This window comes from Neovison vison, chromosome 2, assembly GCF_020171115.1.
Source record: "Neovison vison isolate M4711 chromosome 2, ASM_NN_V1, whole genome shotgun sequence".
NCBI lineage: Eukaryota > Metazoa > Chordata > Mammalia > Carnivora > Mustelidae > Neogale > Neogale vison.
The window spans coordinates 53542704-53555527 of NC_058092.1; the positions used below are offsets into that span (position 1 = coordinate 53542704).

General features: G+C 36.4%; 1 protein-coding gene across 1 annotated transcript in view; it reads left to right on the forward strand.

Annotated features, from left to right (window-relative positions):
- The window catches only part of RAVER2 (ribonucleoprotein, PTB binding 2), a 90886-nt gene that overhangs the window by 23812 nt on the left and 54250 nt on the right, over nucleotides 1-12824 (forward strand). The window contains exons 3-4 of the mRNA XM_044238378.1: nucleotides 2006-2475; nucleotides 6043-6234. Coding sequence (XP_044094313.1) covers nucleotides 2006-2475; nucleotides 6043-6234 — 662 coding nt within the window. The remainder of the gene's footprint in view (nucleotides 1-2005; nucleotides 2476-6042; nucleotides 6235-12824) is intronic.

Consider the following 12824-nt stretch of genomic DNA (forward strand, 5'->3'; position numbering starts at 1 on the left):
ATGTTCATCAGGAATATTAGTCTGTACTTTTCTTTTTTTCATAGTGTCTCTGTCTGGTTTTTGTATCAGGGTAATACTGGCCTCGTAGAATGTATTTGAAAGCTTTCCTTCCTCTTCTGTTTTTTGAAATAGTTTGAGGACAATCAGTATTAATTCTTGGTTAAATGGAATGTAGAATAAACCTATAAAGCAATCTGGTCCTGGACTTCTGTTTATTGGAAGTTTTGATTACCAAATCAGCTTTGTTATTAGTAATTGGTCTGTTCAGTTTTTCTGTGTCTTCCTGATTGAATTTTAAGAAGATGATATGTTTCTAGGAATCTATCCATTTCTTCTAGGTTGTCCAGTTCGTTGACATACAATTTTTTTGTAGTATTCCCTTATAATCTTCCATATTTCTGTTGTGTTGGTTAATTCCCCTTTCATTTCTCATTTTACTTATTTGTATCCTCTCTTTTTTTCTTGATAAGCCTGGTTAAAAATTTAACGATTTTATTTATCTTTTCAAAGAACCAGCTCTTGGTTTCATTGATCTTTTCTATTTTTCTTTAAGTTCCTAATATATTTCTGTTCTGATCTTCCTTCCTTCCTTCTGCTGGCTCTGGGCTTGGTTTGTTCTTCCTTTTCTAGTTCCTGTATGTGTTAGGTTAGATGGTTTGAGATTTTTCTTGCTTCTTGAGGTAGGCCTGTGAATTTTTCCTGTAAATTTCCCTATACCTTTTCCTCTTCAAACTGCTTTTGCTGTGTCCCAAAGATTTTGGATCACTGTGTTTTAATTTTCATTTGTCTTTATATATTTTCTTAATGTCCTCTTCGATTTCTTTATTCACCCATTGGCTGTTTAGTAGCATGTTATTTAGCTTCCATGTTTTGGGGGGATTTTTTTTTTGCATTTTTTTTTCCTGTGATTGATTTCTTATTTTATACCATTATAATCAAAGTATATGTGAAAGGATTTTAGTTTTCTTAAATTTATTGAAACTTGACTTATTCTGGAGAATGTTCCCTGTGAACTTGAAAAGAATGTATACTCTGTTGGTTTTGGATGGAATGTTCTGTATGTATCTGTTAAGTCTGTCTGTTCTAATGTGTCATTCAAAGACACTATTTCCTTATTGATTTTCTGTCTGGATGATCTACCCATTGATGTAAGTGAGGTGTTGAAGTCCCTTACTATTATTGTATTAATGTCAGTTTCCTGCTTTGTGTCTGTTAATATTTGCTTTATATATATAGGTGCTTCAATATAAAAGAAAATTTTTAAGACTTCCCAATACTTTGCATTACATGTTTGGGAAAAATAAAATCTTTATGTAGCTTGAAAACATTATAAAAATAAAAAAACAAAACAACATTATAGTATCTTATAGTAGAACTCCTAATATAATTCCTATACTTTTATTTGAGTCTTTGGTTGTGAAATTAATTAAGTGAGTAGTGTCAGCATTAAAAAATACCATGAAATGGAATAGATATTTCACAGTGCATCGCATGTAGTAGGAATTTTTGTTCTTCTACTTTTGTTTCAGAAATGTGTATTTGTGTACTGAGTCACAGACCAAATAAACTCACAATGTATATGTTGTGGCCAGTCTCGACAAGGAGCAATTCCCCTAGAACATGGCTCTTCATGACTCCATCCTTTTCCCTAAACCTTTCCCTATGGACTGGTAATGTCAGCTTGCAAAGTAATTAGGAATATATGTGTCTTTACTAGTTAACACTTACCAGCACTTTTTATTGTGAACTGTATTTACATCAGGATAGATCCTACTATATGAGTGCAAGGTAGAGGAGGTTGCATGACTTAGGACCCAGGCTGACACATCTCAGAAAACTGCAATTACATGAACTGGATAATGCAGCCTCCTCGGACCTGTGCCGAGAGAGAGGACTGATGGTTTGGATACTATTCTTCCCTGATTTCCTTACTGTGGGTCATAGTCATAAAAAGTTTGAAAACACTGGCTTAGAAAATTCCTTAATTCATTTTGTTATCTTCTAGCTTTTGTTACCTTACTGAATGGGGAGCAAGCCCAGAATGCAATTCGGATGTTTCATCAATATTCTTTTCGAGGAAAGGACTTAATTGTTCAGCTCCAGCCAACAGATGCTTTGCTGTGTATTACCAACTTGCCCACTTCTTTTACATTAGAAGAATTTGAAGAACTTGTTCGTGCTTATGGAAATATCGAGAGATGTTTTCTAGTATACAGTGAAGTTACTGGCCATTCCAAAGGCTATGGATTTGTGGAATACATGAAAAAGGACTTCGCTGCAAAGGCTAGATTGGAGTTATTGGGTAAACAGTTGGGAACTTCAGCTCTGTTTGCACAATGGATGGATGTTAATCTATTGGCCCCAGAGCTCATTCATTCTAAGTGCCTTTGTATAGATAAACTCCCTAGTGACTACAGGGATTCAGAAGAGCTGTTGCAATTTTTTTCCAATATACATAAACCCATGTTTTGCCAGGTATGTATTCTTAAGGTATCATTTGAAATGTTTGAAAATTTCTGCTTATGTATTCTACATGCACTCACAAATTTATTATACCTATGTGAATATCACAGTGGATAATCTAATTCTTCTTTAGTCCGCAGTGAAGTCTTTATGGTCACTCTAAATTTTAAGTCAAGTCCTTTTGTGAATGAGTCAATTTATATTATTATATAGTAGATATGTCTTAGTAAACCCATCACTTATTCACCTCATTCTATCAATTTTTTGAGCCCTTCATTCTTTGATCCATTCATCTGTCCACATTTTACTTATTATCTTCTCTGCACCAGACACTATATGGCTTAAAGTTAGAAATACAGAGAAGAGAAACATACTCTCTCAATACTTCACAATTTTGTAGAAGGTACTGACAAGCAAATAATTATAAATACTGTATAAAGAGTAATGTAATGGAAGATAGGAAAGTACTATGAAGTTTAAAAAGAATGTGTAATTCTGTCTTAATGGGATCGTGGTGAGACATTTAGAGATGATCCTGAAAACTAACAACACTGGTAAGACTTTTCATGCACTTGATCAGTAAAATTATATATATATTCTACTAAATAGATAAAAATATGTACTGTATAAAGCTCCTTCTCTTGTAAGTGTTCAAAAGCAACTGATGAACTTTTTCCTCTCTTGCTTCCCTTAATTTCTTCCTTGCCTCTCTTCTCTCCTCCCATGTTCGTTTACTTCTTATCCCGTATTCCCTGCCCCCGCTACCCATTTTTCTTTAATCATACATTTGTTGAGTCTCTACTATTATACTAGAAAGTTTGGAGTTGTTATAGTTTTATATATATATATACATATATATACATTATATATATATATACACATACATATACATATATATAGTATAAATATATAAACTAAATATTATAGTTTTATATATATATAAATGTAAAATTTGTGTGTGTACACACACACATATATACACACACACAACCACATATATATACACCTATATATTATTATGATGTATTATATATCATGTTTATATAAATTATACATTTATTGTATAATGTATAAATAACTAATACAGATTATATATAATTAAATAACTATATAAACTGTATAACTCTAATTATATAAACAATAGATTAATGCTACCATCTTTTTCTTACATTTCTACCCCTCCAATCCCAATATATACATCAAAGAAACCATTTAAGAGCATCATAAAGTTAGAAAATTTTGTGACGGATCTTATATCCAGTCTTTTCCCAGTTATTGAAAGGTGATAGATGTTGATATCTAATCCATATCCTTTTCTTGGATACTAAAATTATTCAGTGGTATTCTGTGGTCAAAAAAATTCTTTGTAGTTGAGGCCTTTGAAACAAACGTGAGGAGAAAACCCATTTATCACATCTTGTATTTCAATTATGTATCCCAGAGTTGGAAGGTACATGACAGGTTCTCTAATCTAGGTTGCCAGTGGTAGAAAAATGTTTGTTATATTATTTATGAGTGACCATTTAGCTTCTATTGAATGTTCCAAGATAATGGGAAATTAACTATATCAGAAGTCAGACCATTCCATATTTGAATGGCTTTCCTACTGAACTGAAATATTCCTCTCTAAAACTACTGATGCTGTGAACTTAGATGAATTTGTCTTTTGAAAGAATTAAAATGGTATTATAATCTATATGGCATGAAAGCTATCATAATGAACCAGGAATAATAGTAAGTGTTTCAAAAGTTCTTAAAAGATTAATAAAACAAATTTATGATGCCTTTATCAGTGGATCTATGAAATTCAGGCTCTTTTGCCTGGTAGGTTGACATGGATTGTACTGAAGACAGTCTTTTTTTTTTTTTTAAAGATTTATTTATTTATTTATTTGACAAAGAGAGAGAGAGAGAGATACAAGTAGGCAGAGAGGCAGGCAGAGAGAGAGAGGAAGGGAAGCAGGCTCCCTGCTGAGCAGAGAGCCCAATGCGGGACTCTATCCCAGGACCCTGAGATCATGACCTGAGCCGAAGGCAGCGGCTTAACCCACTGAGCCACCCAGGCACCCCTGAAGACAGTCTTTTATCTTGTGATCATGAGACACCAAAGACTGATGGCTTATACAAATCTGATTGTAATATCTGGCTTGGATTACAAGAGGAATGGGGTTGTAGGAGAAATGTTTGGAAGAGGCAGATGTTTTGCCTTTCTATCATGTAGTTGGAAAAGTTTTGTGGAAGAAAAGACATTTGAGGACAGTTTTAAAAGGAAGAAGAATGTGAAGGGGAAAATAGAAATTTGTTCTAACAATACAATAAAGTGAAGTTTCTGAAATAAGATAGAAACTAAAAAAGACTGAAATTATTTAATTGTAATATTAACTTAGGAGACATGAAATCCAAACACGTGTTGAGACCTACCATGCTGAATTTTATCACATTTACCACTTTATCACATGAATGTGTTTAAGATAAATCAGACATATTCAGAACTTCAAAACTTTTTAGTGTCTTATTTGTTCTTATTTTTGCTCTTTGTACCAGTCTTTACAGATCCAGGACTTTAGTATCTTCCTTTACACTCTTACAGGTGGGTGACTGGAAACAAATCAAGCTCAGCATTGCAGGAGTTCATTTAGGGCACATTCAGAATTAAAACCTGTGTGTTGCATATGGCATTTTAACAAACCCTGGGGCAGTTTTCCCAAATAAACTTTGATTTGGAATACTTGACCAAGTTCCTGAGATCTGCTTAAAAATTATTGAATTAAAAGTTGAATATGGTTCCTCCTACTTTTCTTCTCTTGATAATACAAACTTTAATTTACATAGCTATGTGGTCAAATAATTGTTTAGTATCTTTTATTGTCCACATATCTGGTAAATTCAAAGAAGATTTCAGTTACTGAGTCTCCATATTTCTATGTCTAAATTATCAGTTCTATATCTTTCTTAAAATAGAGGGAATATTATCATTTGAGCATTGACTTTTTTTTTTTAAGAATTTATTTATTTATTTGGCACAGAGAGATCATAAGTAAGCAGAGAAGCAGGTAGAGAGAGAGGAGGAAGCAGGCTCCCTGCCTAGCAGAGAGCCTGATGCAGGACTCGCTCCCAGGACCCTGAGGTCGTGACCTGAGCCGAAGGCAGAGGCTTAACCCACTGAGCCACCCAGGCGCCCCTTGAGCATTGACTTTTAAAATAAATTAGAAAATCAAAGAATTAAAAAGAAACTTGACAGAATCTTGTTTATCATCCTATCTTCAGTAAGGACCATATCTAAGCAACTGACGAACTTTTATTTTTATTTATTTGTTTATTTACTCATTTAAAAAGTAATCTCTATGCCCAACTTGGGGCTCAAACTCATGACCCCAAGATCAAGAGTCTCATGCTCTCCCAACTGAGCCAGTCAGGCCTCCCACAACTAAGAAACTTAATTTTGAGAGAAAGAATATATTACTTTCACCAGCATCATGATCTGATACATTTGTTTTTGAATCTGAAAATTATATACTGAAAATAAATCTTTCTAAATGAATATTAGAGTTCACCTTTTAACAAAATGTATTAAATCAGCTTGCACAGGATGAAGGTAGTTATGTTGGTGGCTTTGCAGTGGTTGAATATAACACTGCGGAGCACGCCGAAGAGGTTCAACAAGTAGCGGATGGCATGACCATCAAGGGAAGCAAAGTCCAAGTTTCCTTCTGTGCTCCGGGAGCGCCAGGGCGAAGTACATTAGCAGCATTGATAGCAGCTCAACGTGTGGTAAGTCTAGCGTTCTTTATTAGGATCTAGAAACATTCGCGTACTGTTTTAGTCTCTCCAAACCAGTTGGCCATTCACTGGACCCTCATCATATTTCCATTACACAAAGATATTCTTCCTTTGAAAAAAACTGTCTAAACAGTATCTCTGTCACGTCAAGGTGGAAGTCATTGCAAAAGAAGAAATTGCTTTTGGTAACGTTTATCCAAATAAATATTTTTGGAAGGAACATTCTGTTCTACATTTTGAGTGTCAAGTCTGTTTTTTCAAAGCGTTCATAAGTCTCCGTCGTGCAAATACAGGAAGGCGTGTGCTTTGCTTTTGCTCACAGGGCCCATTGTTACTACCTCTCTATTGTTAACTGTGGGCTTCTTCTCTGGGCCTCTCTGTGAAAGTTCTTGTGGATAGTGACTAATCGTCTTTCAGTGTTGATTCGAGGCACTTAGCATAGTAAATACTTGCTGACTGAACTAAGGAAGGAATACACTTTTGAGAGATGAGGGAAGAAGGAAGGCTTCCTGATGGAGGGGACATTTGAGTGTGACATTAAAGTCTGATTTTGCATTGTATTGTTGGGAGTGGAGGATAGGATAGCCAGATAAATAGAGATTTTGCATGAGACATTATATGGAAAAAATTCGTGCTTTATCTGAAACCCCAGTTTAAGTGGCCATTCTGTATTTTCACTTGCTAAATCTCACAACTGTAAGGCGGTAGAGTGAGTTGAACAAAAGCTTGGAAGCTGGAGAATGAGGCGAATTTGCATGCTTCCAGAGTGGTGAGGTGAAGGTGGAGCAGTGTAGGAAGGGGTGCCTGGTGAGACGGTAGACTGATGCCGAATCAGGGAGGACCGCGGAGCACTGGAGGAATGGAGATTGAATTTGGTAAGCAGGCGGGAGCTCTTGAAGTATATAAACAAGACAGTGATGGATCAGAGATAAGCCATCAAGGCATTAGTCTGAAAGTGGTTCATAGGTGAACTGAGGAGGGAGGAAAACAGAGGAGATTGCTCTTGGTCTCACATCTCTTGCCCTTCTCTTCCTATTCTTTAACCTCACCTCTGGTCCTAGATCCAGCCTCTTTTCTTTTGTAGTTTGTCCTTCCCTCCTTGGTTCTGTCATTCTCCTGTCCTAGCTTGTGTACGTCACAACTTCAGCTCTTCTTTGACTGTCAACGTTGTGTCTCTGCTTAAATGGCCTCTGCTGGACCAGACTGACTGCGTTTAGAATTCTGAATCCATTCGGTGATGTATTTCTGCACCAGGGCACTGTGTCCTCTTGAAGAGAAACACCTATGCGGCTTGGTGCTCCTTCACGTGTGTAATAAATGTTAATGGCTGCTCCCCAGCAAAACTTGAGCTCCTCGTCTCTCATCGGCTGCTCGTTTCCACTTTCTACAGCCACTATCTCAAACCTTCACTGTGTTTCTCCCTTTGTCCTTTCTGTCAGCTGATCATGGCTCCTCATGTTTAGAAATACAAAGGCCATATGCTGGATCATTCATTCACCTCTTCTCATGCTGCCCCAGCAAATGTGTCCTATTTAAAAAAAAAAAAAAAAAAAAAAAAGATTATTTGAGAGGGAGAGTGTGAGTGTGCATGGAGGTGGGTGGGGGGAGGAGCAGAGGAGGAGGGAGAGAGAGAAGCTCAAACAGACTCTGAGCCGAGCACAGAGCCCATGTGGGGCTCCATCTCATAACCCTGAGATTGTAACCGGAGCTGAAACCAAGAGTCGGATCCTTAATCTACCGTGCCACCCAGGTGCCCCATGTCCCTGTTTTTTACTTCCTTTTCTCTTTAGTAGCATTCATTCCACAAATACGTACTGGGCACCCACTACATGCTCAGCACTGTGAGGGACATTTATGATTCATCAGTGAACAAAATGGACAAAGATCCCTGCTTTCTTGGAGGAAGAGCTGTGCCTCATCCTGCCAGTGCTGGGGCTCATGACTACGTCTGCCATCTCCAAGGACCTTGATCCTCACCTTCCTACTTCCTGTCATTGGGTGCTCCACTAGCTCCATCCCTCCTGCTTGTAGACACGCTCAGATCCTTCCCTTTAAAAATGATCTCTACACAGTGGTCTTTCTATTACTCTTCCTTCACCTCTGGAGCTTCTGGAATAATTAGGCCCCATGTGCTGTCCTCATTTCTTCCTTTCTGTCTCCACCAGATCCACCATGGTTTCTGCCTCTGCTATTCACTTGAAACTGTTTTCGTTAAGATTCATAGACATTTCTCAGTATTGAGGTTGAATAGGCTCTATTCAGTCTTTTATCGCTTGGTCTCTTGAAAAGTCTCCACTCCAGATTTCTACCCCACTATTCTTTTTCTGCCTAACTACTCCTTCCCCTTCCTTTTCCTTAATGGCTGGTATCAGTACATGTGTGCATTTGGTTTTTCTCACTTTCTTCTCCTTGTGTGCTCTAGCAGCCCCAGTTACCGCCGATCAAGAATGACTTGCAAGCGCCTCTTTTTTAACCCATTCACCCTCAGCACAAAATCTGTGCTTCCACGTGATTATTAAGCATTCCATCTCCGTGTTATATAAGTGATTAGGTTATGAAAGTAGTTCAGTTTCAACATTTCCAAAAGAAAACTGTCTTTTCTCTGGATCTTGCTTTTCTCTGTTCTGACCTGGGCTTACTGGGGGTACAGGTCTGAATCCATCCAATTGCCTACTTTGCACCAGGGCGCTGTGTTCCCTTGGAGAAGAACACACACCTGGGTGGCTTGATGCCACTAGACCTGTGTGACACACATGTATAATTCTGTGTTGTGCATATGGCACCCATTCACCCAAACTAAAATTATCTGAACCAACAACTCCGTTAATCATGATGGGTCTTCCCACCTGCTCCCCAAATCTAGATGTTGAAAATATTAGCAAATCCATTCAATTGCACATCCTAACATCTCTTCAATCCTTGAGGCTTGTCAACATCTTTGTTTACTCAGGATCTCCTCCTTTCTCATCCAGATGATAAAAATCACCTGTGTAGTCACCACTATAACTCATCTTCCGTAGGGCCTCAAGAGTGATCTTTTCCATCCTCAAGTCAGATTGTGTCATTCACTTGCTTAATATTCTTTAATGCCTGCATAAGTTCAGGTTTCTTTGCACGGCGTGCTGGGCCCTTTGTGATTGAATGTCAGTGACAATGAGAAATCTTAAATGCTTCTTGACAAAAAGTAATGCATTTGCATTACTTGGATTCTCATATGTAGTCTTTTATCAAGTTTTCTGATATATAAAAATAATCATAAATAGGTACTGAAACTTCTTAAAATGTTTCTATAACTATTGAGATAATCATGTGATTTCTTCCTAAATTCATTCATGTGCTGAGTCACTCTGATTTCCTAACATTAAACCATCCTTCTATTATAAGCTCTAATTGATAACATTTTTCCAATGCATTGTTTGATTTGACTGGATAATATTTTATTATATGCTCATGTGGTCATAAGTGAAAAACGCTGAAACCATCATGTATTTTGGAATCAAGGGTGACTTATTTTGGAATCTATCAGTGACTTCATTAAATGATTTAACTATTTTTTTCTCCTTCTCCCCTTTTTCTTTCTATTTCATGAATCAACTCACATAAAATAGGGCTTTCCTGTTCTTTGAAAGTTTGAAAAGTTTCATCCATGAAATCATGTAGACCTAGTCCTGGAGCCCCATATAGAGGGAAATCATTGGTTACTGATTACATTCCTTCTACAGATATTTAGGTATTTTAGTTTCATTTTTTTTTTTTAAAGATTTTATTTATTTATTTGACAGAGAGAGATCACAAGTAGGTAGAGAGGCAGGCAGAGAGAGAGGAAAGCAGGCTCCCTGCTGAGCAGAGAGCCCGATGCGGGCCTCGATCCCAGGACCTGAGGATCCCAGGACCAGGATCATGACCTGAGCCGAAGGCAGCAGCTTAAACCACTGAGCCACCTAGGCGCCCCTAGTTTCATTTTTTTAATTTATTTTTCTCTCTATAGCATACTGGCATTTCATTATATTCTATAGATTCATCCACTTTGTCTACATTTTCAAATTTATTGGCACATAGTCATTTATAATATTATTTTAAAAACTTGTTCTGATCCATGCTCCTGAAGTCCTGGGATCGAACCCTTCCTTAGACTCCCTGCTCAGGTGGGATCCTGCCTCTTCCTCTCCCTCTACTCTTCCCTCTACTCTCACGCTCTCTCAAATAAATAAATAAAATCTCTAAAAAAATCAAATTGTTCTGATTACTGTTCTCATTTGTATTGTATATTTATTTGCATTTTTTTTCTCTTTCATCAGTTTTTTTTTTGTTTGCTTTAGAGAGAGAATGAGAACGCACACAAATGGGGGTGTTGCAGAAGGAGAGGAAGAGAGAGAATCTCAGGCAGTTTCCACACTGAGCACAGATCCTGATACAGGGCTTCATCGATCTCACTACCCCGAGATCATGACCTAAGCCAAAATCAGGAGTTGACACTTAACTGTCTGAGCTACCTAGGTACCCCTTCTTTGATCAGTCTTAGAAAGATTTCCCTGTTTTGTCTTTTCAAAGAAAGAGGTTTTGTTCTGTTTGTTATTTCTATCTTTTCCTTATTTCTGCCTTTCTTTTTAAATTTTAATTCCAGTATAGATTACATATGGTGTACATTTCAGGTGTACAATATAGTGATTCAGCAGTTCTATACCTTACTCAGGGCTCCTTATCTTAAGTGTACTCTTAATCCCCTTCATCTATTTCACCCATCCCCCACCAACCTCCCCTCTGGAAACCATCTGTTTGTACTCTATGGTGAAGAGTCTGTTTCTTAGTTTGTCCCTTTTTTTTGTTAGTTTCATAAATTCCACATAAGAATGAAATCATAGGGTATTTGTCTTTCTCTGATCTATTTCACTTACCAATTACACCCTTTAGATCCATTCATGTTGTTGCAAATGGCAGGATGTAAGTCTTTTTTTTTTTTTTTGGCTGAGTAATATTCCTATGTATGTGTATGTATGTATCTCTCCTTTTCTTTATCCATTTATCCATCAGTGGACATTGGGGCTGCAGCCCTATCCTGGCTATTGTAAATAATGCTTTAGTAAACATAGGGGTGTATGTATTTTTTCAAATTACTGTTTTTGTATTCTTTGAGTAAATACCCAGTAGAGGAATTACTGGATCGTATGGCAATACTATTTTTAATTTCTTGAGGAGCCTCCCTACTGTTTCCCACAGTGTCTGTCCTTATCTTTATAATATCCTTGTTTTCTTCTTTGGGGTTACTCTTTCTCCTTTGTCTTTATTGATATTAATTCTTAGCACCTTTGTTTTTAATCGATATTTTTTGTATTTTCTGATTAATTTATTTAAATCAAGTTTCTTTTTAACTGTTATACTTACGTATCCTGAATTTTATTTTATTTTGGCTTTTTAAGTTTTTCTTTTAATCCTAGTTAACATATAGTGTTATATTAATTTCAGGTATACAATAGAGTGATTCAACAACTATACATGTCATAAATTTTAAATTATAAATGTTTAAAATTGTTTTATGATTTCCTTTTAAACTTAAAGCTTAATTACTTTTGTTTCCATTTTTCAGTTTATTCCACTGAGAAATTTCAAGAAACTGTTCTTCTGACATAGATTTGTAATTTATTGCATTGTGGTCAGAGAATCTAATCCCTAATGTTGATTTGGCTGCATTTTGTTGTCGAATGGTTACTTTCTGTGAAAGTGCTATGTAGGCTCAAAAACAATCCAAACTCTCTGTTTGTGGGTTACAAGGTTAATTGCGCATATATGTATGTATAAATATTAGTTTGAGACTATTAATTGTGACTCAGATCTTCCATATCTTTGCTTATTTTTTAATTTGATCTCTCAGTGTCTGAGAGGAATGTATTAGAAGTTATCATGTCTAATTGTTGGATTTTCTTTTTCTCATTCTATTAGTTGTTTCTCCATAGACAGATAGATAGGTATAGGTATTATTATTAGGTACACATTTGTTTGTAGTCCTATTGATTACCCCTCTGTGTTTTTCTGATGTTACAGTTGCTACTTGAATTTTATTTTCATTTATATTTGCCATCCCTTCATTGCCAATCTTTCTGTCATTTTAGGTATGTGTCTTATAGCTAACATGTTGCTCTAAAATATTTTTAAAAATCTGTCTTTAATTGGTACTTAAACTGTTTAAATATGTAGTTATTATTTTCTTATATCATGTTTTCTTTTAACTATACTTTTTAAAAATATTTTCATTTCCCATCAAACATTGGATAAATAAGAATTTTCTTTGAGTGTGGGTTGTCCTGGGGAGCAGGTGGAACTAGGTAAGCATCTCTGGGACAGGAAAAAGGAAACCCCTCAGACAGCAAACCCAAATGTGCCTTCCTTAATGTCACCTCCATAAAAGTGAAAATTAAATGGAATTCTGCATTTTCCATGTGAGGACAACAGTTTGAGAACTAAACTGGTTGAGTGCATACCCCCATTGCAGCAGCAATGTGCTTGATAGGTAAAGGCCAACAAAGGAGAGGTTGTACCGACTGATGGGTGGGTTCTCCCCTGGTCCATTTCATTCGAATTCTTCT